The sequence below is a fragment of the Peromyscus eremicus genome, chromosome 18 (genome assembly GCF_949786415.1).
Source record: "Peromyscus eremicus chromosome 18, PerEre_H2_v1, whole genome shotgun sequence".
Classification (NCBI taxonomy): domain Eukaryota; kingdom Metazoa; phylum Chordata; class Mammalia; order Rodentia; family Cricetidae; genus Peromyscus; species Peromyscus eremicus.
The window spans coordinates 44475251-44501676 of NC_081434.1; the positions used below are offsets into that span (position 1 = coordinate 44475251).

Consider the following 26426-nt stretch of genomic DNA (forward strand, 5'->3'; position numbering starts at 1 on the left):
TCAGTAACTTTGACATTGAACTATTACTCCAAAACATCATATAGTGTGATAGTTCACATGGATAGTTTTGAAGGAATTGCCAAGTACACACTCTTTTTTTTTTTTTTTTGGTTTTTTGAGACAGGGTTTCTCTGTGTAGCTTTGCGCCTTTCCTGGAGTACACACTCTTGATGGGGGTACATGAACATTTTTGTTCCTAGAGCCACTACAAAGTGTAATTCCTCACCACCAGCCCTGAGTCACTACGCGGCCAACACACATTCCTTTCGAGAACTAGCTTCACCTTGTGTTTGGAATGAGCGTCTCTGACAAGTGTCACCCATCCAAAGGGATTAGTTAAGAGCGTACTGCTATGGTCAGTTTGCAATCTTTTTTTTTTTTTTTAAGATTTATTTATTTATTATGTATACAGTGTTCTGTCTGCATATACACCTGCAGGCCAGAAGAGGGCACCAGATCTCATTATGGATGGTGCTGGGAATTGAACTCAGGTCCTCTGGAAGAACAGCCTGTGCTCTTAACCTCTGAGCCATCTCTCCAGGCCAGTTTGAAATCTCTTAAGGAACGCACACATTTGTTATGAACCTGAGGTTCATGAGAGACCAGATGTATTAAGAGCTCAGTTCTGGTCATCCTCAGGAACAGAAAAGATCCCCACCTTTCCCTGCACAGCACAAGGAAGGAATGCAAACAGACCGTGGGGAGGTGTATGGACACTGTGATTCAAACTTCACTCAGGCACTTGACTACAGCTTCCTAGAGAGCCTGGAATCCACTTCAGGTGACCCTACTTTTAGTTGTAGTGTTCCCACTTTCATTTCTAAATCTCGTGCCAAGATAAACATTGCCCACATCAAGACTGGCTCACTCAGCGCTACAGTTTGTAACAACTGTAACACTCACTGGTTGTAATGCACACCCAGCTGACTATGCAGTGTGCACAGCTTCTGAAATATAATGAAAATGCGGCCAGTATCCTTTGTCCATTCTCTGAGCAAATGCAAGTCTGTCTCACTATCTAAATCTGTTCAGTTCCTTAGTTGGGATATTGAGTAGCAACAAGTGCTCAGGAAGTTAAGACTACTTACTGTTCTACAGTGAGACTCAAGCTACGGCACTTACCCAAAGCACTCAGGACTGCCAAGACCAGAGGCAGCTTAGTGACAGAGTGCATGCTTCACCTCAGATTCAGTCACAAGTGTGTACTTGAAAAGACGCGAGAGACAGCACGGGCTTCATTCAGTGTAGCGCAGAATGAAGAGCATCACTGATCCATCTAAAGAGCTGGAGTTCCTTCTACGTGTGATGGGGAACCTCTAGAGCATTGTCCTGGCAATCAGCAGTAGTGCAAGTGCTCGCCTGCTCTCACAGCAGGTTTGGAACACATTCCAGGCTATGTGGTCCTCTCTAGTTACCTGTCAACTGTGGGGTGGTTAGTAACAGGCAAATGACCAAGTACAGAGCTGTGAGAAGTCGGAAGTGGAGATAAACATCAGCACCACTTCCATTGCTGTAGCCCTTAAATAAACATCAGCACCACTTCCATTGCTGTAGCCCTTAAATAAACATCAGCACCACTTCCATTGCTGTAGCCCTTAAAGCTTTGGCTGTAGACAAGATTGCCACAAAGCGGCAACTAAGATGTAGAGAAGTGACTAATACACTTGGAAAAGGGCAACCACTGGTTGACCTTATCAACAGTGACTGGAGGAGTAGGGAAGCGAGAAGGCCATGTGGGGTGGGTTGATAGGAATGAAGAGGAGGGAGGGTTCAGGACACAGATCAGCAGAGCATTTGGGACTAAGAACTTCAGTTAGTTTTGATTCTGAGAACTCATATAAAAAAATGCCAATGTGATGACACTCACTTGTAATCCCAGCTCTGGAGAAGTGGCATGGGATCCCTGCGGCAGCAATCTAGGTTGTCCCCCTAACAATATACAGTAGAATAGTGTCCCTAGGTGTAACTCACTGCATTCACACTTGAGTGTGCCTAAGCAGAACCCACCAAAGTTGTTAAAGTCTTGGCCTACCCTGCAGAGACCGAGCAAACAGATGACAAAACCTAGACATTCCGTTTTCAGTCTTAGTTGATTAAATTCTAGTGGAATTCTACTCTTCTGTCTGCATCCAAATACCATGTTTGTAAACCATCACCCAAAACAATGGCTACAGCAATTCCTGAACTGCCATGTAACTGGAAGTTTTAAGAAGATCCTGTTCACAAATTGCCTTTATTTCTGTAGGTCTTTATGAAACATTCCATCTTTGCAGATCATAGTCCTTTATTATCAGATTCATGTGTTCTTTCCCATCCCTTTAATACAAAAAAAAAAAACCCCGCATTATTCAATCAGCTATTTTCATCTGACATTTCACTAAGTACAGTATTCATATGTCAACATCAGATCAGTTATTCAAGTGGATCACACAAATTTATCTTCACTGTGCCAAAAACCCACTCAAAAAAGAAGCTGAATAACAGACACTTCCAGATATACACAACACCCATAGTTTCTGAAGTGAGCTAGTCCTGTTTAACAGGTCACACTGCTAGTCTACGTCAATAAACTGGAAGAGACCTAAGTATACAGCTGTACACATCATCAAATGGCAAGTTCACTTCAGTTAGAGCACAGCTAACTGGACGCCTCTACAGTTCTCCGCTACTGTTGCAGAATTCTACGTTAGCATTTAAGACAATTGAGAAAATTTACCAGGTGGCTTTTCTGTAGCAGAAATTAACTATAGCCATTTCCTCAAGTGATTTTAAAGACAAGCAAAGTTGAAAATAAATATGCAAGCATATATAAACTAAGTCTACACTTAGACGAATTCAAGTACAAAGCACAGCAGAGCCTTTAAGTTAGAAATACAAACCAGCAATGAATCAATAATTTCTAAATAGCAGGAATCAAGTTCTCTAATACCATTATTTAGATCATTGAGAATGGGTCTATTAATTTTGGAATTAAAAAAAAATATCATTTGTTAAGACATTTCACCAGATGTACCAACAAATGTCTTAATTATATTGCATGAACTAAATGGCCATTTAATTCCTTCTAAATTGCACTCCTCAGTGATTTTAAGTTTTGTGTAAGCATAAAGGTTTCAGAACATTTACAGATTTGCTTGCAAGTCCTGCTGTTATTTATGAATGCTTTTAAAATTTCTATTTTTATCCAGATGTTGACCCACATTACTATAGAACAGTCTTAAGAGTCACAAACATTTAAAACCTGCACGTTAGGGTGACGTTCTCAGGGACACTACATCTTGACTTCTTTGTGTCAAGGCACCCCTCCCTTCCTCTCTCCAGGGAGTTAGAAAGGGCAGAATGGAGACAGAGTTCTAGTTTTAGGTATAAAGAAAATTAAGATTTTTTTTTCAGACTTAGATTATAAGATAAATACCAAACATAATGTCAGTTATTAAATTTTCATGAAACTGAACACTAAAACAAAAAGAAATGGACTTTTGAGTTACGTTCTATGAGAATAAATGAGCTATGATGACACATTAAGACACAACACACTTACCATCCATATCAAACAAAACGTCAGCTCCCTATCTGAAACTGGCTTGAAAAATGGTATGTCTGCATCTGCTTTGAAGAGTTATAAGAGAACATATCTTAAAAGCATGAATAAATTTCGCTGCAGATGCAGCTCAGTTGGTACAATACTGGTCTAACATGCATGTAGCCCTGGGTTCCATCCCCAGTATCACATAAACCAAGCATGGAGTTTCATGCATGTCTGTAGTCCCAGCACTTGGGAAGTGAAGGCAAGAGGATTAGGAGCTCAAGGTTTTCCTCAGCTACATAGCCAGTTCAAGACCAGTCTAGGCTACAGAAGATCCCATCTCAAAAACAAACAAACAAAAAAAAACTCTATATAAGTCACTGAAAGCACTTATGTATTTTTTTATTCAAAGCCAATGTATGGAGCCCATCTCATTCATTTAAAGAGTCAATCCTCATGTATTTGTGGTTGCTTTTATTGTATTTTTAAAGGAATTGCTACTGATAATTTAAGACATCCTAAAGACAGAATATGCATGAAGGATTATCTTAGATGCTTCAGATAATTATAAGAACTTAAAAATTCATACGTGTTCCTTCTTAATATAAAACTCTTCCCACACAGCTTTTGATCAGCTAAGAAATGTTCCATAGGCACTGTGGGGTGTATTAATGATGGGACCATGAACCCAACTAAAGCATATGTTGGATGCTAACTACTGACAACAGCTAACAAGCACTATCTTACCCACTGACACCAGGAAGCCTTTACCTCAATTCAATACTCCTGAGATTCTTAAGAGGGAAAACTAGTTTTACAACCTTTAAAAGAATTCACTGATAATTATATGAACTGCACATATTTAAGGTATTAGAAAAGATGTTTTCTTTTGTAAGGCATCAATGATTAAACAAATAAAATGTTTATCTAACAAAAAACAATTAACACTATCATAAAACCTTTTATCTTCTAAACTTTCGAATTCCTGCTACTTTTCTGCCAGCTTAAATAAGAATGCCTCTTGGCCTAAACCACTATAGTTATAAAAAACTAAGACATCTGAAACTATTAGGCACATCAAAGGTACAGTTTATGTAGTTCAAGAGTCCCTTTGTAAGGGTCATATGAGTTACCTGGCACACTGTACACATGGAACTGTAAAGTCATCTACTAAGTTGAACTTTCACATTTTTAGTCAAACTGAAAGACTTAGAGCAAATATTTAAACATACCATATCTTCAGTTACAACTGAGTAAGTGTAACGTTTTACCAGATAGAAAGCTGAACTTAAGTATGAAAAGCCTCCATACACTGGCATGGTATTGGTCTCTTCTTGTTTTAGATGAAGCCAGCCATCGATACTTTCAACCCAGGAGTGTAGCGGTTGACTGAGCTGTAGTCTGTACTTGAGCAGTTCAATGCCACTGGCAACATATGCTGTGGAGAGCAAGTGTGCCAAGTGTGCAGTGTACAAGTGTACCTCATCTTAGTCAGACTTGTCTTTCTTCTTTCCTGATAAGGGCACTTTGTTTACAACAGCAGAACCAACAGCGGTCACACCTCCAGCCACAGCAGACACGCCTCCTTTCACCAGCCCTATTCCCATGGAAGGCACAGTTGTAACAGCTGTTTTGGTCACCTCCAGACTCTTTCCACCAATCCAAGCCACACCACCAATGGTGGCGCCAACAGCTCCCTTTGTAACACTGAAGATACCTCCAGTCACGCGAGACAACATGCCTGGCTGCTGCTGTGGGTGATCTTTCATCGACCCTAATGAGAGAAAATAGTATGATGATTAAATACAAGTCTTCCTAAGAACAGTACAAACCATTAAGTAACCTTCCTTACAACCAGGAGCTTCATCTCATGAGGTCCACTATCTTGAGTGAACAGGAAGGAGACCTTGCCTAAGTACAGCTGCAGAAGTTTTATATTATACCTTGGTCCAGAGCTAAGTCTTTTGAAGCAAGGTCTCGATAATATAGCCCTTGCTTTCCTCAAACTCACAATTTTCCTACTTTTGCCTCACAAAGACTGAGATTATAGGCATGCACCAGCACACTTAGTGTTGTGTAGCAATTTCCTCACAGATTAAAATCTTCTATTTTGGAAGGAAGCTGGTTAAGACACAGAATATTTTACTAAAAGGGAGATGAAATATTCCATTCTGCATAGAAGCTCCTTAAGCTCAAAAAGTAAACAAATCAAAACAGCTTCAGGAAGTTCCTGAAACTGACCAGATTCACTAAGACCCTCCCTCCCCAAGCATATATAAACAATCAGGACTGCTGAGAGACATTCAGACAAGCTGAGGTGCCTGGAAGAAGCACAGAGCAACCTAGAAAGAACACTCTCCAACCTGTTGAGCTACCTTTAGGCTATATAATATGCTCTAGGTTTCCAGCCTCTGTGAGCTATCACTCACACTGGAGTGGACTTTGTTGGTGTAACTGTCTTTAAATCATTTCTACTCCTATAAGTAACCCCAATTAAACTCACTGGTTCATCAAGTTGGACTTTGGTCTATCAGTGGTTCCCTATTGAGAGTGAGTCCATATGTCCATATGTACCCTGAAATAGTATCACATAGCATGTGTGGCTCAGTGCTAAGTCTTGTCTATAACAAGAAATACTGTAGAGACTAAACCGCTTTCTACAATATAATCCTATACTAAAAGATACATTTTAAATATCTCCCTGATTTATAGTTATGTTAATAAAATTTTACTCTAAAAAGTATGAAAAAAAAATATAAACATATATATCCTTCAATTTCTTATGCAGGATTCAATCAATAATTTAAAAAATCATCTTCATATAATGTGATTCTCAAGATTTTCTGGGGATCACTAAGGATTTTGGGGGAGGGGACACATGGTAAAAAAAAAAAAGACCTCTTTCAAAATAATATTAAGATGGCATTGTCTTTTCACTTCAGTCTCTCATAAATCTATAGCTGAGAGTTCCAGAAACTAGGTACAAACACAGACTGATTGCAGAAGCAGCTGCAAGAATGCTGTCTGACACTCCAAACAGTAAAGAGATTTACAAAAAAATACAAGCAGTATCACTTAGGTAACAAATCTCTTACTGGAAAGTTCTAACATTGAGCTTTTCTAAGACACAAAGCATAAGTTCATCTTAAGGCTTCTTTTTTCATTGCTTTACATTCGAACTGGGAAAATCTTACTGATTATTCTAAATAGTGCACCAGGCAGGAACTAGCCCGCAGACTTAACAACTGGAACGACATGAAATTAAAGGTTATTGCACAGCCCAAGAAACAAAGAGAAGGGCAAACAGCTTACGGAACAAGAGAACATCTTCGCCAGCTGAGCGACAGACAGAGAACTAATACCCAGAGTTTATTCTCATAAAGTACAAAAATCATAGATATAAAAAGCAACAGCCAATCGAAGCATTTTATATCCTTAGCCCTCTGGAAAATGAAATTAAAACTACTGTGAGATACCATTTCACCCAAGTAAGAATGGCTATCATCAAAACTTAACAAGGCCAGATGCAGTGGCACATGCCTTTAATCTCAGCACTCTGGAGGCTGAAGCAGGCAGATATATACCATGTCATCTTTTTTGTTTTTCTAAATACTTATTTTTCACATTAACACACAAAGTATCATTATGGCATTTGCAAGCAAAATCGGTTCTGATTTCCCCCATCAACATGCAAAGTTCCCAACCAGCCAGGGCTACATAAAGAGAACCTGTCTCAAAACAAGCAAACAAAAATAAAAAACTAATAGCTGATGCTGGTGAGGATTTGAGGAAAGAGAAACCCTTGTTCCCTGCTTGAAGGAATGCAAACCAGTACAGCCATTATGGAAATTAGTATGGAGGGCTCTCAAAAATTTAAAAATAGAACTATCCTATGACCCAGTTATGCCACTCCTGGGCATATACTCAAAGATAATATACCATACCACAGAGCTACTTGCACATTCATTGCTGCTCTATCTACAACAGCCAAGAAACAGAACTAACCTAGATGCCCACCAAGAGATGATATTGAAAATGTGGTGCATATATACAGTGGAATTATATTCAGCTATAAAAAGTGAAATTACAAAATGTGCAGGAATATGAATGGAATTGGAAAGTATTATATTAAGTGAGGTGAACCAAACTGAGAAAGAAGTAACTATATATTCTCTTTCATATTTAGATCCTAGCTTATATGTGTATATACAAGTAGGAGGAAATGCAGATAAAACCTAAAAATCTAAAAAGGAAATCAAAAGAGGGCAAAAAAAGATGCTGAGGAAAAAGACGACATGAAGGCAAAGGGATACATGTGACCGGAAAAACAGAAACGAGACAGAAAAAAGGAGGTGAGAAACGGGGAATGGGAAATGAGCTAAAACAAATTTTGCTCGAAAATGCCATGATACTTGTATGTTAAATATGGAAAATGAGTATTTAAAAATGAACAAAATATTACACGGGTGTAAGATACAGCCATTGATAAACTTGTTTTTAAAATTCAAATATTAAAACTACTAAGCATAATACATTTTAAATTTTTAAATGGTTAAAAATAAAGGATGTTGTAGGATGTTTTTGTTCTTTTGGGGGACCCTCCACCCAGCTCCCAAATAAATCACACATGGAGGTTTATTCTTAGTTATAAATGCTTGGCCTTAGCTTGGCTTGTTGCTAGCCAGCTTTTCCTAAATTATCCTGTCTACCTTTTGCCTCTGGACTTTTTCCTTTTCTTACCTCTGTGCATCTTACTTTCATTCTTACTCTGAGGCTGGCTGGGTGGCTGACCCCTGGTGTCCTCCTCCTTCTCTCACTCCTAGATCTCTCCTCCCAGATTTCTCCTTCTATTAATTCTCTCTGGCTGCCAGCCCCGCCTATCCTTTCTCCTGTCTTACTATTGGCCACTCGGCTCTTTATTAGACCATGAGGTGTTTTAGACAGGCACAGTAACACAGCTTCACAGAATTAAATAAATGCAACATAAACAAAAGTAACACACCTTAAAATAATATTCTACAACAAAAGGACTTAAGATACAGTTAAGCACTTGAATATATTAGTTATAAAATTTTATTAAATCCTAAAAAATAAAGCAAGGAGCTCTGTGTCATCAGACATGCCTGTAATTAGTGTACTGAGGAGGCATGAGGACCTCAGTTTAACGTTAGCCCAGGCTACATAAGATAACCCTGTCTCAAAAAATAAGAATGTTTAACTTTATTATAATACACAATCTTTTCCTGAAGATGAGGACAAGGGAATAGTGGCACATACTTGTCAGACAGAAACCCTGTCTCCAAAAGACAACAAAAGAGGTGTTTTGTTTTGTTTTTCTTTTTTTGAGATAGGGTCTCACTATGTAGCCTTGGCTGTCCTAGAACTCACTATGTAGACCAGGATGGCCTTGAACTCAGAGATAGCCCTGCTTCTCCCTCCCAAGTCCTGAGATTAAAGGCATGCACCATGACACCTGGTTAATAAGCTTTTAAAAACCAAAACACAGAAATAGAAAACATACATTCAAAAAATATGTATCTGTAAATTATGTATTAAACATATACAAATTGTTCTTTTAAAAAAAAGCAGAAAATTGAGCTAATAATTTTCAGGTTATTTTTCCACTAAACTAAATTAAACCAATTAGATAGTTCCTCTGTGTATGTGGGCAGGGGGAGAGGTCTCACTATGCAGCCAAACCTTGAACTTGATACCTCTGGCTTCTGCCTCACAGTGCTGGAATTACATGTGTGAGCTACCATGGCAGACAAGTGCGTCCATGTTCTTTTAGGCTTACCTATAAGATTTTTATGTTATTTTTAAATTTTGGAGGTTTTTTGTTTTATATCTTCCCAGAAATTTGATTTGTGCTTAACACTGTGGGAAGAAAATGCAATACCTAGAGTTAGGACATCTAGCCTAGGGGCCACATGCAGCCCTAAGGAGGCTGTTGTTTATGTTAAGCTTAGAAAGTCTATACCAAAAACATGAGTGAAATACTACATGCATTTTCTGTACAGAGTCAGGACATTGAGGGACAGGAGGTAAACAGTGTTTCCAAAGCTTTTAGAAGCAAGTATGAGAGTAATTCATGTCACAATTTTCAAGCTAAAATAGTTTGATTTAGAAAGACAAATTAAGCAGAGCCCTAGATCATATATGAACATAGAGAGGTACCAATTATAATGTAATGAACAATAGGAATTTTTAAAATCTCAAGTCTTGAATTAGGTGTAGTTGTGGGCAGGACTTCAAAAATAAACAGTCCATCCTGTATGTCCCACACCTTTGTAAATGAAGATGTTTTTGCTTGTGAAATGGTCTTAAAATAAAAGTGCAACAAAAAAATAAACCTTAAATAATGGAAATTGTGTCTTTACCCCACAAGGTCTGTGCTTTCTTATTAAAGGCTAAAAATATTTATTTCAATTATTTTTGGACCGTGTTTATTGATCAGATAAAAAGGCTATGATTCTTTATATTTAATGTTTTTAAATGATCACAGCTTTAATTTACCAGTACATTCCTTCCACTCTTAGTGTCAGGTACATGCTTACCTTCTGGTGGTTCATCACTAAGATAAGATGGAATTTCTTGATTTTTATCTGCCTGATTCATGATCACCTATAAAACAAAACATATTTCAGAATAAGACTACCACTTCTCACATGCTGTATTAAATTAACTTAAGCAATTTTATTTAGATAGAGAACATTTTTAAATGCCTACCATAAAAGTATCTCATCCTATCTCCCATTTCAAACCGTAGAGTTTACAAAGGACTTGAAATTACACTAACGGACAATAGGAATTTTATCAGCAGCACTAATGAGGAGCAGCAGTGATTATACAAGTTTTCCTTTGTTGTTTTTACTGTGAAACTTCAACTGAAAATTGCTAGAGAAAGAGCTGGACAACAATAAACTGGAAAAATAAGATCCCTCTCCATACAGATAAACGCCTAGTGTAAGTCAGCAAGACTTAAGTGTTTTTTGTTTTTCTTAGAGTTATACACAGAATTGAAAAACCTGTGGAAAAATAAACTATGGTTAATTCTAAGTAAAGGTATGAAAGAACTTTAAGAACTAATAAGCTGTGCTAGGATGAAGAAACTATGGTTAGAATTCCTTTTCCCAATTCCTTCATAATCTGAAAATATCTGTTGTTGTTTTTTTTAAATGAACATGACTAAGTAAAGGCAAGACAAGATTGGCCTAAAATTGTTCTTTATAATATCCTATCTTGCTTGGAGAGAAAATAAGGACTATGATTCCAGCAGTCAACTACGTATTCATCCTGTGTCTCTATAGCCCTACAGTCAACTAAGTATTTGTCCTGTGTCTCTCTGGCCTTACAGTCAACTGGTATTTGTCCTAAGTCCCTTCAGGTCTACAGTCAACTAAGTGTGCATCCTGTGTCTCTACAGCTACAGTCAACTAAGTGTTCATCCTGTGTCTCTAAGGACTAAGTTATTATGTCTATGCATAAACAAGGATACTGTGAGGAGGCCAGGCTGAGGGTTCAGTCAGTCAAGTGCTTACCACAGAAGCATTGAGGACCTGAGTTCTGCGTCCCAATATCCACTTTAAAGAAAAAAAATTAAAAACTGGGCACATGCTTACCCAGAAGTGCTGAGGAGGCTTGCTGGCCAGCCAATCTAACTGAATTGGTAAGCTCCAGGTCAGTGGGAGACCATGTCTTGAAAAAAGTAAGGTGGAGAACTAACTGAAGAACACAGCAAATATTGACCTCTGGCCTCTACATGCACACACATACTTGTGCTTGCATACCTGTAGGCCATCATACACACACAAACACATACATACCAACACAAAATGAAGAATTTTAAGACAATGTGAAAAGAACAATGAACTTTAGAACACTGATTAACAAGTAGTGATTAAGCTACGCAATGTCCAAGGTACAAAGGGCAATCAATCCCTGCCATAGTGAAACAGTCACACTAGTTGGGGAGGATAATATATGAACACTATAGTGTATGTCAAACAGTGCTAAATGTTCCAGAAGTGGAGGAATGGAACAGAGAGAAAGGGGTGTTTTAAACGGATCATCTGTGAAGGCTTCATTTCAGGTGCATCCCCAAAGGGAAGATATCAGATATTTGGATGAAGAGTCCTCAAGCACAACAAACAGCAAGAAAAAGGGCCTGAGGTGAAAGCTTATCAGGAGCAGCAAGTAACAAGAGCTAATAAAGAATCAAGATACTACATCAAAGTGTGATAGATGTTGAAATCAAAAGAATGGGGTCTAGGGCATACAGGCCCCTGAAGGCAGTGGTAGAAATTGGCTTTTAGCCAAGTCAGGTGGAAAGAAATAAGACGCACTGAACAGAATAATGAGGTGTTCTGAATTACTTTTTTTAAAATATTAAAACAGGTGTGGTGGTTCAGGCCTGTATTCATAACACTCAGGAAGTTAAGGCCAAAAGACCAGGAGGAATTCAAGGCAATCCTTAGCTACCCAGCTATGCCCTACCAAAAAGAAAAAAAACAAAAACAAAAACCTTCTGAACTGTGGAAAGAACAAAGAGCAGGAAAGCTCAAGCAGTCACACAAAGACCTGTACACTCTATTTCAGTAACTCACGCCAAAAATACAGCAAAATGGTGACCTGGGTATGGGTGGTAGAGCAGATTGTAGAAAGTAGAGACTTTCCAAGGTAATTTCAATTTCATGTATTATATCTTGCTATGGCTTTACAACCTAAATCCTAAAACAGACTTCTGTGGGCCTAAAATCCAACAATACAGATCATGTGATTGATAAATATCTTCTAGTTGCTCTGGTCAAAGTCCTGACTCAAGACACTTAGTAGCAGCACTTGATCTGGTCTAATTTGTGAATTTAGCACATCATTTCATATGATTAAAAAGAGTAATAATATAATCTTGTACAAAAATAAAACAAAACAAAACAAAAGAGTATCACTTGGTACATTACTCCAAGACGAATTCCTGACTAACTTGACTTAATTAGAAAACTCCCTCAAACTAGAAAGCTATATTTATTTCCATTTGTATCTATAATCATGGTAAGAACATAACAAATTTTATAGTATAATGTTCAAGACTCTAGCATTAGAAACCCTAAGTTTGAATCCCAACTGATATAAAATATATGGCAAAGGAAAAAATAAGAGATTTAAAATAGTAATTAAGATATTCCAGTCCTAACCCTAAAATGAGAATACTATTTAACAAATTCGAAAGCAAAACATGCAGAAAATCCTGGAAAAAATATGTGTGTTCCTTCTGTGGAAAAAAAAATGACTAATTTATAGCCACTTTCTTCCCCCAATAGACTGTTAATTTCAAGAGAAGACAAACTTCTGTGTAAACTATTCATTATATCCCACTATAAAACACACAAATCTATATAAATATACCTATATACACAGAAATATGTGGTTAACTGGCTGATGGTCAACATGATCAATAGACACTATAATAATCTATACAGAAATTTGAAAATTACATGCAAACATACATCTTACTTCTTTTTAGGCAGAGTCTCCTATGTAGCTCAAGCTAACCTGAAACTCAAATCCTGCCTCAGTCTCACAAGTGCTGGGATCACAGGAATATGCCACCACCCCCTGGTTCATCTTACATATTTTAACTGTAATTCAAAAATATGTGCGAATGTGATTCCAACTGTATTCATTTCAAAAGTGTCCCTATCTCATAAATCCCTACTAATGGCATTACATTTTCCTCCTACTAGAGAACACTTTTTAAAAAATTATTTTTCCTATTTTATCTATATGTATCTTACATCCAATATGGAATATTACCACATATAGATCATAGCTGCTTTATAATAGCCTACAGACATGAACATTAATCTAAACATGAACTGACTTCATCCATCTGTGGATAGGCAATGAGCAATCACATGCAGAATAACAATGCCAGATCTGTGCTTTAAAAAACTAGCTAAGAGTTCTTGTCCATAACCAGGTGAGGAGTCTCTACTACAAGTTTCCAATACCATTAATTCTGCCATGCTTTTCTTGCTATGAGGGACTATATACCCTACAAATCCTTAAACCAAACTAAACCCCTCCTCCCTTAAAAAAAAAAGCCACTAGCTAAAATCTTTAACACATCTAAGGAAACACCAGCAGACTGAATAGATAGCCTACAGAATATACATCATATAGAGGATTAATATCCAGAATCTATAAAGTTAAACACCGAAAGAACAAATAATATAATCAATAAGTGGGCAAGTGAACTAACCAATTTCCAATATACACATTAAAACGTACTCAACATCCTTAGCCATCAAGGAAATGCTAATCAAAACTGTAGATTCCCTCTCACCCCAATCAGCGTGGCTATAATCAAGAAAACAAAAAACAAATGCTATCAGGATTAGGAGAGACTAATGGGATCCTTGTATAAATATCTCCTTATAAGATCTCTAGGCAAGCACTCTCTTCTACTCTATCATTTTTACTTTACTCTGATTTCCTCATAGCTTTTATTATCACTTAATATATATTTAAGTGTATCCCTATTAGAATGTAAACTCTGTGACAACAAAGATTTGGGTTTTGTTCATTACTTCCTCTTCAGATCTTTAATGTCTAACATAGTCAAATACTTGAATTTTTGTATAAAGCCAACTTAGGTATTAATACAAGCTTACGGGAAAGATGTAGGGTGTTAGATTTCTAGTATGAGCAACCAAGTATGCAGAAATGATAATGAAGACAGGATATGTTAGAAAAGAAACCACTTCATCAAAAGATGAAGGGCTTCTGAACAAGTTGTGTTGGAACATCCACAGGAGTTTTATGAGATACCTTCAGGGAATCCACAGAAGACATTCATTAGGCAACTGTACTTAAGAAGCTGAGCTAGTCTGAGACAAGCTGAGCCTGACCATGGCTTTAAGTGATAACCATCTATAGAGGTGCTTGATGTGATCACAACAGTGAGTGGTGAGAATGGACTTAGAGCCTGCATGAGATTGTTGGTATTTAAGAGACATCCAAAGAAGAGAATTTATCAAAAACAAACCTTCAAATGAATGGACAGTACTCACTGAATAGTTAATATAGCTTCATAGACGGCAAGAAAGGAATTTATAAGATTCCTAAAAACTTAATGCAGGCATTAAAACAATTTATCAGGATCAAATGCTGGAGGGAAGTGTTAATTATCACAGAGATTAGTATAGAAGATACTATCAAATGATCTGATCATTTTTACAATGCTCACAAAGACTGAGTCCTGAAGTTTTAACTATGATTGAAGTAGGAAGCCAGGTGTTCTGCAACCCCTGGAGACGGAAGCAGGACTACCGTGAATCTGAGGCCAGCCTGGCTACAGTGAGCTCCAAACCAGCCAGAGCTAGAAAACAAGACTGCATCTCAAAAAGAAAGAAATATATAAAAGTTACCCGTTACCATCCAATCCCTTGAAACAGGAGTCACAGCTGATTGTGAGCCTCTGTGTGAGTGCTAGGAGTTGAACCCCCAGTCCTCTAGAAGAGCAGTCAGTTTTTTCAACCACTGAGCCATCTCTCCAGCCCCCCCAAATTATTGATTTCTACACAAGCCATTCTGTTCTGAACTCATTGAGTCGTTGGTCTAACATACACTTGAACTCTCCGTACTGCGTCCTGTTATGCACTTAGACACAGACATGTACTACTCTAACCCAGAACTAACTCACACGGGAATACACTTTCCAAGCAATTACCACTTTGACCATTGCTTAAGAAACAAAATATAGTATCTGTTTTTTAGGAGCTCATGATGCATACAAGTGTCTAGTTATAAAAGAGGGCAGTGATGACAACAGCCTTTAGATCAAAGCGAATGATTTGTTTTATAAACATAGTCAGTTCCATCTTTTGGTCCTGACATGGACAAACCATTATAACATCAACTATATGGACTTCTTTACTACAGACATGACAGCAGATTCAGCAGCAGAAAACTTTAATGGGAAAGGGATAATTCTTATCTAGTACAAAATACTACAGCAGCTGGCAAATATATTGAGCAAATATCAATACCACTATTCCCTAGAGAGCAATTTATTCCAATAATAGAAACAAGTAACCAAACACCTATTCGAAACGTTTTCCTCTGTTGTGTGTGTGGCTTTTTAAGAAAAATAAAATCACTGGTGAAGAAATGCTGTTTGTGAGTAACATTTTATATAAAACGGGTTTTTTGAAAAGCCTGTGAGTATAATCCTCTAAAGTCACACAAGTTAACCGTATAAAGCTCAACTACAAAATAGAGTGTGCAACACTTTTCCTTCAAAGTCACTTCAAAACATGTTACACAAGTAACAGTCTTGCTACATAAGAAAAGACTGAGCTAGGCATGGTGGCTCACACCCATAGTCTCAGCTCTCGTGAAGCTATAGCAAAATCACCTCTAGGTAGGCCAGCTAGCTACATAGTGAGGTCCAGACCAGCCTAGGCTATAGAGTGAGAGCCTAGTTAGGAGAGAGGGAGGGAGGAGAGGAGGGAGGGAAGGAGGAGAGGAGGGAGGGAAGGAGGGGAGGAGGGAGGGAGGGAATTCTGCATGTGCTCTACAGAAACTGCCACATCCTCACTCTTTTGCCAACTAACTCTGAGGAGTTTCAAAATTACACATATACTAACAAGCAGTGTACAACAGACACCACCTTGCTGTCTTTATGCTTCTGAGGCTAACAATACTGAACACCGCCTGTATAAAGGGTGGCTCCTGCCAACTAAATTAACAGCAAATGGATAGAGGAAAGGCAAGAGTTTGTCAAGAAAAATGTATCAATGAAAGTTTTAAAATCACACACAAAATGACAAATAACAATACAGTCTCAAAATAGAAAATTTTAAGTGTTGTCCTTAAACGAAACGTGACACAGGATTAAAATATTCTGCCAAGCCAGAAAACCAGTACATCAGTCATCCTCACTAAAATACACTTCATTGCTTCAATAGATACTGGCACCCCTACTTTGTGGTTTGAGCTTGTTGAGACAATGAATGAACATACACACAGAGACTCTACTCTTAATTGTATGTAATCTGATGCAACACCATCAAGAAGTAGGCAAAGGGCAAAAAAAACTCAAGGACGGAAACAGGAAAGTTAAGATTTTCCCAGAAATAATTAAAAAAAAAAATCAAATACCTGATTTGTGAGTGTATTTGGCTAATGTAAAAATCATTTAAGCTATAAGTGCTATAACAAAGACCAAAAAAGTGAAAATAAAAAATGAAAGCAGATCTATATGACTTTATTAAACATTGCTAAAGCAGGAGTGGAAACACACTTACCTGTTGGCGTGACAGCCCTTGAGGGCAACAACTAGTAGACGTTTTAAACCCTAACCAATAGCAGATACAAATAGCCACAATGTTTCCTTTTGGATTAGCAGTGTTCACAAAGGCAGTATCAAATAAGATTCCACTTCCTAGTCTAGGTGTTTCTCACTCTTCCCAGAAGCCTATTCTCCCCCTCACTGATCCACCTTTAGCCTTTAGGCACAAGCCTTTTTTTTTCTTTAGCAGAGGGAGTGACGTGGCAGGAGAGGCAGAAAATGACCCTAGAGGCTAGAGCTGACTTGGGCACCTCCTTCCTCCTCTCCTTCGCTGTCCACTCAGCACACCCTAGTTCCTGCAGAATCCCCAATGTAAAACGTGAAGAGAGACATCCAATGTGATCCGGAGTGGAAGCTCGGGGGCCAGTCTAGAAGCTGCGTGTGCACGGCAGGCTCGGTTTTGGATTAAGCCTGGGGTCGGCAGGGACAACACTGACGGGTGCTCCCGGACTCCCCAGTCCTTCCCTGACACTGCCAGCGCCCCCTTCATTCCCACACCTGCGGGTTTAGAACAGGCGTGGGAGGGGAGTTCTCAATTTAGGAAGAGCAGCGGGAATCTCCGCTTGGAGCCCTGGACTTGAACCCAGCCTGCCCGTTTATCAACAGGTCACAAGTTAAGTGGGGCGCGGAAGCCGGGCTCCTCCTCGGACGCCCCCACCACCTCCTCCTCCTCCTCCTCCTCCTCCTCCTCCTCCTCCTCCTCCTCCTCCTCCACGCCAGCCCGACCCAGGTCAGGCCGAGGCTTCCAGGAGCGAGTCCCCCACCTCCCAACACGGCGTCCGCGAACTCACGGCCCCGCCGGGGGTGACCCGGCCGCACGACCTCCATCCAACGACGCCCCGCCCCTCCCCCTTCCCGCCCAGTGCCCCCCAAAAGGCCAGGCTGGGGCGGCCAGGCCCGGGGCCGCGCAGGGGAGGTGCAGAGGGGCTAACGGGAAGGAGCCGGAGGGCGGCCAGCCAGGCCCGCGCCCCCCAGCCCCGGCACTCACCGCGGGGTCGGGGCCGGAGGTGCGGCCGGGCGGAGGGAGGGAGGGAGGGAGCGGCGGCGGCACCGACGACTGCAGCGGCGGCCGGGGCAGCAGGGCCCGTGACGCGGTCCGGGGCGGCTGCACGGTCCAGATGCTTCTCCTCCTCCTCCTCCTCCTCCTCCTCCTCCTCCTCGGGGCTCCGGAGCCGGGCGCAAGGCTGGCTCCCAGGCGGCGGCGGCGGCGGCGGCCTCCGGCTGCGGACGTGGCGCCTGACGCGACCCGCCCCCTCCGCAGCCTCCGGAGCTCCCGCCCCCTCCCGCGCCGCGGGTTCCTCCGCGCACGCGCACGCGCGCTCGCGCCCCCGGCGCGCCCCCCTTCCCCCCCCCCCCCCCACGTCCCGCGCCCACCGGTCTCTCGGCGCGCGCAGCGCTCCCAGCAGCCCCCCGCCCGCCTGCGCGCGCCTCCTCCGTCTCCCCGCCCCCCTCCGCCCCGGCGTCCAATCAGAGCGGGCGAGGGGCGCGCGGGCGGCCCGAGCCTGCGGGCGCGCGGGGCGGTAACGGTTATGGGGGTTTAGGGCTGCTCCCCTGGTCGGCAGGCTCCCTGTCTGCTGCGCCCCGGGGCGCCATCCTTTAGCGGCCGCCCTAAGGGAGTGCCGGGCGGGGCCTCTGTCAGCGCTTCTCCTCAGGGCAGTCTGCGAGCCTGGGTGACGGGGGAGAGGGAGAGGCGAGGCCTCGCTGGAGAGTGTGAGCTCTGGGGTCCCCTGTCCCCCGCGCCCTTGCCCGTCCCGCAGCCGGAGTCAGTGGGAGTTAAAAATCTGCCCGGTTTGCCCTCATCACACACAGCAGCGCTTCGTGAGGTGCCAAGGCCTTGCAGGGGGCCTGGAGTTTGGGTGACGGAAAAGGTTGGTTCTTGGTGGTGAGACATGAGCTGGAAGGGAGAAACACTGCCCACCGTGTCCCTCCTAACCAGGGCTTCTTCGGGGTCCTGGGACGGAGACCGCCCCAGAGGATGCTGTCTGCAGAGTCCTGCAAGTCCAGCCCTGCCTCAGCTGTGGTGGGAAGCGGACACTGGGCTTCCAAGGGACCTTGTACTACGACTATGAGGCTGTTTGGGGGAGCAAAGGAGATAAGTCGCTCAAAGGCTGCTGGACTAGCTAAATGCTGTTAGCTTTTCTTTGAACACGTTTCAGACAAGACAGTAAACGCACCCTAAGCTTTTTGAGAGGATAAGAAGACATGGTGGGTGTAAAGGGGCTTTATAAACTGAAGTCTTCCCAAGATGTGCGATTTATCTTTTTACGACCTAATTAGCAAGTGGAAAAAACCCAGGGTGGAGGACTTCAGTTTTTAAATGAAAGTAGTCGGCATGGTGTAACTGGAGAGTAAGTGTTGACAGGACTCAGAAAAAGGTCTGCTAAGAAAAAATCCTGAGAGGGAGCTAACTTTCCTCTGATTCTTAAATAGAATGGACTAGAGTATGACTTAATCGTTATCAAATTAGCGAATTAAATCCATTTAGATCACTGTGCTGAAATTATGATAATCTTGTTTTACAGAACTTAGTTGTATGATTAGGAGAGTCTGAACTGTGGTGTCTACTGCACATTATCTTTTACTGTCACAGAATCCTGAGTGCTTAATAGGATTTTAATAGGTGACTTTCAAGATTGAAAATTACAATGTGCAAAATTACACTTTATAACTTTCTTCCCAAAGTTGACTTATGGTTTTGCTAGTTATTAAGGCTTAATTCAAAGCAATGATTCACTCTATTTCATAAACTAATGAAGATACTGGGGAGCTTTTGGTTCCTTCTGAAACTATAATTATAGGTAATCCTGTATTTCTTAGAATTCTGACCCCAGTCATTTCTTACTACCTCAGTCTCTTTTTACCTATAAAAATGAATAGCATCGGCTGGGCGATGGTGGTGCACACCTTTAATTCCAGCACTCAGGAAGCAGAGCCAGGTGGATCTCTGTGAGTTGGAGGCCAGCCTGATCTACAGAGCAAGCTCTAGGACAGGCACCAAAACTACACGGAGAAACGCTGTCTTGAAAAAGCATAGCATCTCATTCAGTTCTTACCCGCTCCTGTCTATAGGAGAATATCTATGAAGATCTTGATGAGATTGTTTCTATCTTGACTTCAGATACCTTGATGCAACCCGAAGAAGCCCCAGTGAAATCAGACCCTATTTATTTTATAGGCTGATCTCCATTGTAGTTTTGTTGTTTGTTTGTTGAGACTGGGTTTCTCTGTGTAGCCATGACTGTCCTGGAACCTGCTTTGTAGACCAGGCTAGCCTTGAACACAGAGATCTGCCTCTGCCTCCCCAGTGCTGGGATTACAGGCGTGTGCCACCACACCCAGAACCATTGTAGTTCTTGATCTTATTCTGTAATATCTTTATTTCTAGATAGTATTTTGAAAAAAAAATATGTCTTCAAATGAGTTCTTAAGGGAGTAACTTAGAGCAAAATTTTCAATACATTATAAATTATAGCTGAGCTTATGACTCAATCTAGAGCACTTGCCTAGTATGCCCCAAACTGCACCACCACCACCTAAAAAAAGTAAACTAGCTTAAGTGGCTGAGTTTTACTCTAATTGGTTACATTCAGAGAGTTATTTACCTTATTGAGACTGGAGGAATAACAAGTGATATTACTTAACAGGGTGGGGTAGTTCAAAATGTTAAGACCAGAAAGTAGCAAGACAGAAGACAGAACTGTGAAAGCAGACATAAGTCATTTATATGCCAATAGCACTGAAGTTGAAAAGGTGGTCCAGCCTTCCACCCCAGGTTGTGAACCTGGTCCAGTTCTTTGCACTCTGCTCCTGTGTTGAGCTCTGTCACCTTCGCAATGTTTCCATTGGACTTTATAAGACAAATTACTCAGTGTAAGGGCAACTTTTTTTTTCTTCTGAGATAGGGTTTCTCTGTACAACTCTGGCTGTCGTAGAACTAGCTCTATAGACCAGGCTGGCCTTAAACTCACAAAGATATGCCTGCCTCTGCCTCCCAGGGGCTGAGGTTAAAGCCATACGGCACCACAGCCCAGCAGCAACACACTTTTTTATGTTTCCTGTGTAATACATTCTTTTGGTGTTTTGAAATTAACTGAATTGTAGATAGCAGCTTTGAATAGGTTACCATCCAATGTAAATAATAATGCTTTCCTATTCTCACATTCTTACTGGTGTCCTGGCACAGTTACTGAAACTGTTCTTGGTTTGTCCTTCCCTTGACTCACTATCCCTTCTAATTTATGATTTGACATGAGCTGTTAGGTTTTGTCATCTCATTTCTGTCAATAATGAGGCAGACACTTCTGTACTCATAAAGAAGCGGAAGCAGATATGTTAATTTAGTCTATCTTTACAACTGTTGAAGATAAAATTCTACAATTTGTGACCTCAACCCAAGTTCTTAACCATCATATTCTTGTTTAAGATGAGATCTCTAGCCGGGCGGTGGTGGCGCACGCCTTTAATCCCAGCACTCTGGAGGCAGAGGCAGGCGGATCTCTGTGAGTTCGAGGCCAGCCTGGACTACCAAGTGAGTTCCAGGAAAGGTGCAAAACTACACAGAGAAACCTTGTCTCGAAAAAAAAAAAAAAAAAAAAAAAGATGAGATCTCTATATAAGCCAGGCTGGCCTCAAACTTTTGATCTTTCTAAGTGCTGGGCTAAAGGTAAGCCACTACATTCGAATTTAACCAGTATATTCTGAGAGGAAAGCAGTCCCTGAAATCTAGCAAATGTCCCAGTGCTATCAAGAAGGCTGTAATGTTGGTAGGAGCTGGCCTGACATAACTAGACCTTGGAATTTTCTAGTTAAAAAACTTCAATCAGCAATGGTCAAAACAGAAATAAGACCACTTTCTAATACTTGAACAAAATCATGACTGCTGTCCAGGTCACCAAATAGAATACACAAAGTGAGAATGACAAACTAGTAAGTGGCTGTTGCTTCTTCACTGCTTAACAGTTTTACTCACTCTAGCCTTTCCTCTTTATAGGTGACATTTATGAAGATAACGAATCATACAATCATCCCTGCTTCATCACAAAAGTAAGGCAAGAAGGTTCTACTTCCTTAAACCCACCTTCAGAACATCTAACTCAATCCTAAATCTAAATAGCCCTGCTTTACATCCTATGACTGAGATGCCATCTGACTCACTGTGATATGTGTTCTCCATTTCTCTGATGAGTGATAATCTCAACCTGTCCAGCTTGCAGGAATTCTTGGTAGTCTTTGGCTAAAGTACACTGACAATTCTTTGTGTTATCTGTACCAACTATTTCTATGGAGTGGAAAACATGCTGTGAGGTAGAAGATAGACATGAGTAGTGGAGCTGGGAAGAGTGGTCCTAGAAGACAGCCCAAGCCCTCTTCCTTTTGTACAGCCTGATCAGCTACTGCAAATCCTAGCTTCATATCCACCACCCAGTGGACAGCCTATACAGCTGCATGGGCAAGCATCTCCAGGCGCAGCCCATCCCAAACACACCCTGTTCTTGGCACATCCAGTGTGAGGTCCCCCCAGCTATAAGGCACCATGTCTGAGAGGCTCAACTGCCACCACTGCCAGGGTTCCTTGCAGGGGAAGAAGTATGTGCAGAAGGATGGTAACAACTACTGCCTGGAGTGCTTTGACAAGCACTGTGCTAATACTTGTGAGCAATGCCACAAGCCCATAAGTGCAGATTCCAAAGAGGTGCATTATAAGAACCGCTACTGGCACAACACCTGCTTCAATTGCAACAAGTGCCGTCAGCCCTTGGCCAGTGAGACCTTTGTGACGTGGAATGACAAGATCCTGTGCAACAATTGTGCCACTCATGTGGCCATCCCCAAATGCAAAGGGTGCCAAAAGGATATTGTGGCAGGAGATGAGAATGTGGAGTACAAGGGTACCATCTGGCATAAAAACTGCTTCACCTGCAACAACTGCAAGCAAATCATTGGAACCCAAAGTTTCTTCCCTGTAGAGCAGGAGTTCTACTGTGTGGCTTGCCATGAAGCGAAGTTTGCCAAGCGTTGTGTGAAATGCAACAACCCCATTACATCCGGAGGAATCAGTTACCAGGATCAGCCCTGGCATGCTTCATGCTTTGTATGTGTTTCCTGCTCTAAGGAGCTGAGTGGGCAGCGTTTCACTGCTGTAGATAACCAGTATTATTGCGTGGATTGCTATAAGAACTTTGTGGCCAAGAAATGTGCTGGATGCAAGAACCCCATCACTGGGTTTGGTAAAGGCTCCAATGTGGTAACCCATGAAGAACATTCCTGGCATGACTTCTGCTTCAACTGCAAAAGCTGCTCTGCAAATCTGGCCAACAAGCGTTTTGTATTTCATGAGCAGCAGGTGTATTGTCCTGAGTGTGCCAAAAAGCTAATGACTTGACAAGGGCTCCTGTCCTGTAAAATGGCATTTGAACCATGATCTGTGTTCTTACTCTCTCTGCCCTGCACCAACCATAGGGGAACAGTGGGCTTTCACCTCTATCAAGTTGCTCCTCTGTCTTTTCTTACATTTCACAGTATTATTCAGCTAAGGGCACAAGTGATCATATTAGGACTCAACATAGAACAACCTTGCAGCAAAAGTAATTTCTGTGTTGCTGCAATGGAAAAACAAAAACTTACTCTTCTACATGTTTCTTATAGATCAGAAAAGTAACCATGTAGCCACATGATTTAAGCAAGAAGCATCAGCAATAAAGCCTCCCCTGAGACGTTCCAGGCTCAGCTAGGATCTACTGTGTAGTCACACAACATGCAAGAGGTGTAGCAATTGCTCCAACTCACTGCTTACCCTCTTCTGTGAACAGAAAAAGAACTTTCCAGAATGCATGGTTTAACTTCCTCATCAAAACTTTTGTGCTTTCACATTACATGAATCTCCAGAAAATAAACATTTTGAGCCAGGTGGTGGTGGTGCACACCTTTATCCCAGTACTGGGGAGGCAGAGGTAGGCGGATCTCTGAGTTTGAGGCCAGTCTGGGCTACAGAGACAGTTCTAGGACAGCCAAAGCTGTTACAGAGAAACCCTTGAAAAACAAACATTTTGAATTTAGCTGTAATTCTCAGCTGACCTTTTCCACATACTGACTTTCTTCTGCATGTTTCTTATAGATCACAAAAGTGCTAACCGTGTAGTGATTAGGGACATGGAAATCAAAGTGATGGTGAGGGGTTAAAGAGATGGCTCGTTTGATATTTGCTTGCCATGCAAACACGAACACTCCTGTAAAAAGCTGTCTAGCACTAGAAGATAAAGGACAGCTATATTGGTGGTGTGCTTTTGTGGCCCCAGGGCTGGCATCTCGAAGACAGGCAGATCCCTAGGGCTCATTGACTAACCAACCTAACCAATCAGTGAAGAACAATCCAGGAAGATGCCAGAAGTGATCTGTGTCCTCTGCATGTGTATATTTGCATACACTCAAACATACATGCCCCTCAGTGAAAATCTACTTGGTTAATTTTTTTAGTCTAAATACCATTAATGGAGAGAAGCCAAAACACTTATTTTAATAGAAATGTAGACTTGAACAAACACTTGGAAAAATGGCTTGAAAGTTCATTTACTTATAAAATGATACACTTACATTGTGATCCAGATATCCCACTAGATATCAACTCAAGCAGATATACATATATACAAAAACAAAATGTTTTATAACAACTTAAAATTAGAAATGTCTAAGTACCCTATAATTAGTGAATATATAAACAGATGTTGATACATATGCTCAGTGGAATCTACTTGGAAACAAACTACACAAAATGAATAGGTACCATTCTCAGTGAAAGACTTAAGACCAAAAAGTATACATACAATATGAATCCATATATATGACACTGTTGAAAGACAAAAACCATAGAAAACATTTGTTGATAGGAAGTAGGAATGGTTGACTAGAGGGCCTTGAGGGATTTGGAGGAAGCAGTGGAACTTCTGTTTCTTGATTGTGATATGGGTGTACAATGTATCTGTCAAAACTATGCTAACAAATTATTAATTCATAAATGATACTTCAGTAAGCTTGATTTAAAATAGAAAAAGGCTGAAATGGGAAAAATACAGTTGAAATGATGTGAGCCCACCTGTCACCATGAATATAAAGGCTCTTCTAAAAGTAGACATCCCCTCCATGCTCCTAATGGACAACCCTTCACGGGAGTATCAATAATGCTGCTAAATTTTAAAACGCTCCGTTTGCACTTAGATTTTTGCATAATTGTTCATCAGATTTGACCACAGTTGGCTACTTTCTGCTCTCAAATGCCCTTCTATAGAAACAGAAACTTGAATACCACTGTTTGAGTCTGGGCTCTATCCTAGCATAGTGAAACATAGATATGCTACAGTAATTCTGCTACAGGTCCTATTTTTCCTGTGGACTACTGCCTGGGCTTTGTCCACATTCCATTTCTGTAATCTTGTTAATTAAGGAAGTTTTCTTGTAACCAGGATAATCTAACCAAAATATGGAGTATTTTTACATATTTCCCATATGTTTAGCACTTGATAAAGGACAGATATTTTAATGTTAAAGAGCTTACTCCATTAAAAAAGACATGTCAATCAAGCATTATAAATTAAATATGATACAAATAAACCCTAAAATGAGTAGTCAAAAAAGTTGGGATTAAGCCAGGAGGTGGTGGTGCACATCTTTAATCCCAGCACTCCAGAGGCAGAGCCAGGCGGATCTCTGTGAGTTCGAGGCCAGCCTGGGCTACAGAGTGAGTTCCAGGACAGGTACCAAAACTACACAGAGAAACCCTGTCTCGGAAAAAAAAAAAAAAAAAAAGTTGTGATTGAATGAGTGCATGAAAGATAGCTATGGGGGACTAGAGAGATAGCTCAATGGCTAAGACCACTAGCTACTCTTTTTAAGGACTAGAGTTCAATTCCCAGCAACCTCCCCAGAGGCTCACAATCATCTATAATTACAGTTCCAGGAGTTACAGTGCCCTCTTCTGGCCTCCAATGATATAGGCTTGCACATGTTACATATACATCCATGCAGGCAAAATTCTCATATACCAAAAAAGTCTTCTTAAAGATAGAGGGGTGGAGAGATCACTCCGTCTGCAAAGTGCTTGCCTTGCAAGCATGAGCACCCAAGTGCAATCCCTAGGGCTCATTTCTGTTTTTAACCACAGTGCTGGGAAATCAGAGATGGAAGGATTCCTGGGGCTCATTGACAGTTCCCAGGCCAGTGTCAGTGTCTCAAAAAAAAAAAAAATGGACAAGCATCTGAGAAATGACACCCACCCAAGGTTGTCATCTGGCCTGCACATGCACTTACACAAAGATATAGCTATAGATGTGAGTTGGAAAAAGAATCTGGATAAGAAGGGACTTACAATTTTGAAGGCAGACATCAAGATATAGCACTAACTTCTCAAACATTCCATCCTATTGCTATCACACCCAGCTTTGTCATTATCTTTTAATAAGTGTAAAAATGGAGCTGGATAGTGCTAAGTCACCACAGAAGAACCATTACTGTTACCCACATAATATAAAAAAGAGGACTGAAGCCGGGCGGTGG

At 41.0% G+C, this 26426-nt stretch overlaps 2 protein-coding genes across 9 annotated transcripts; one reads left to right on the top strand and one right to left on the bottom strand.

Annotated features, from left to right (window-relative positions):
• Window positions 1-1801: 1801 nt before the first annotated feature.
• On the bottom strand, window positions 1802-18130 carry Tmem263 (transmembrane protein 263). Of its 6 annotated transcripts, none has more exons than XR_009375084.1 (5): window positions 17869-18025; window positions 10084-10150; window positions 4759-5300; window positions 3542-3606; window positions 1805-2316 (listed from the first exon to the last, which is right to left on the bottom strand). XR_009375084.1 is itself a non-coding variant. In XM_059245443.1 (3 exons), the coding sequence occupies exons 2-3, from the start codon at window positions 10142-10144 to the stop codon at window positions 5014-5016; spliced, it is 348 nt and encodes a 115-aa protein (XP_059101426.1). In that variant the 5' UTR covers window positions 10145-10150; window positions 17869-18130; the 3' UTR covers window positions 3912-5013. The 6 variants fall into 6 exon arrangements, 2 of the variants coding, with proteins under 2 accessions (XP_059101426.1, XP_059101425.1); XR_009375083.1 differs by having other exon boundaries at window positions 3542-3609; XR_009375082.1 differs by having other exon boundaries at window positions 1802-3606.
• A 251-nt stretch (window positions 18131-18381) lies between these two features.
• LOC131894852 (four and a half LIM domains protein 1-like) lies at window positions 18382-23786 on the top strand. 3 transcript variants are annotated; one of them, XM_059245169.1, is made up of 3 exons: window positions 18382-18748; window positions 19403-19500; window positions 21871-23786. In XM_059245169.1, the coding sequence occupies exon 3, from the start codon at window positions 22414-22416 to the stop codon at window positions 23260-23262; it is 849 nt and encodes a 282-aa protein (XP_059101152.1). In that variant the 5' UTR covers window positions 18382-18748; window positions 19403-19500; window positions 21871-22413; the 3' UTR covers window positions 23263-23786. The 3 variants fall into 3 exon arrangements, with proteins under 3 accessions (XP_059101152.1, XP_059101151.1, XP_059101153.1); XM_059245168.1 differs by lacking the exon at window positions 19403-19500; XM_059245170.1 differs by lacking the exon at window positions 19403-19500 and having other exon boundaries at window positions 18382-18590.
• Window positions 23787-26426: the final 2640 nt, after the last annotated feature.

What these genes read in the sequence shown, in the direction of transcription:
- Tmem263 (XM_059245443.1), bottom strand. Translation starts at nt 10,144, where the DNA reads ATGAATCAGGCAGATAAAAATCAAGAAATTCCATCTTATCTTAGTGAT. An exon ending in TAGTGATGAACCACCAGAAG is followed by an intron (nt 5,301 to 10,083) that starts GTAAGCATGTAC and finishes TTCTCTCATTAG; the next exon opens with GGTCGATGAAAGATCACCCA.
- LOC131894852 (XM_059245169.1), top strand. Translation starts at nt 22,414, where the DNA reads ATGTCTGAGAGGCTCAACTGCCACCACTGCCAGGGTTCCTTGCAGGGG.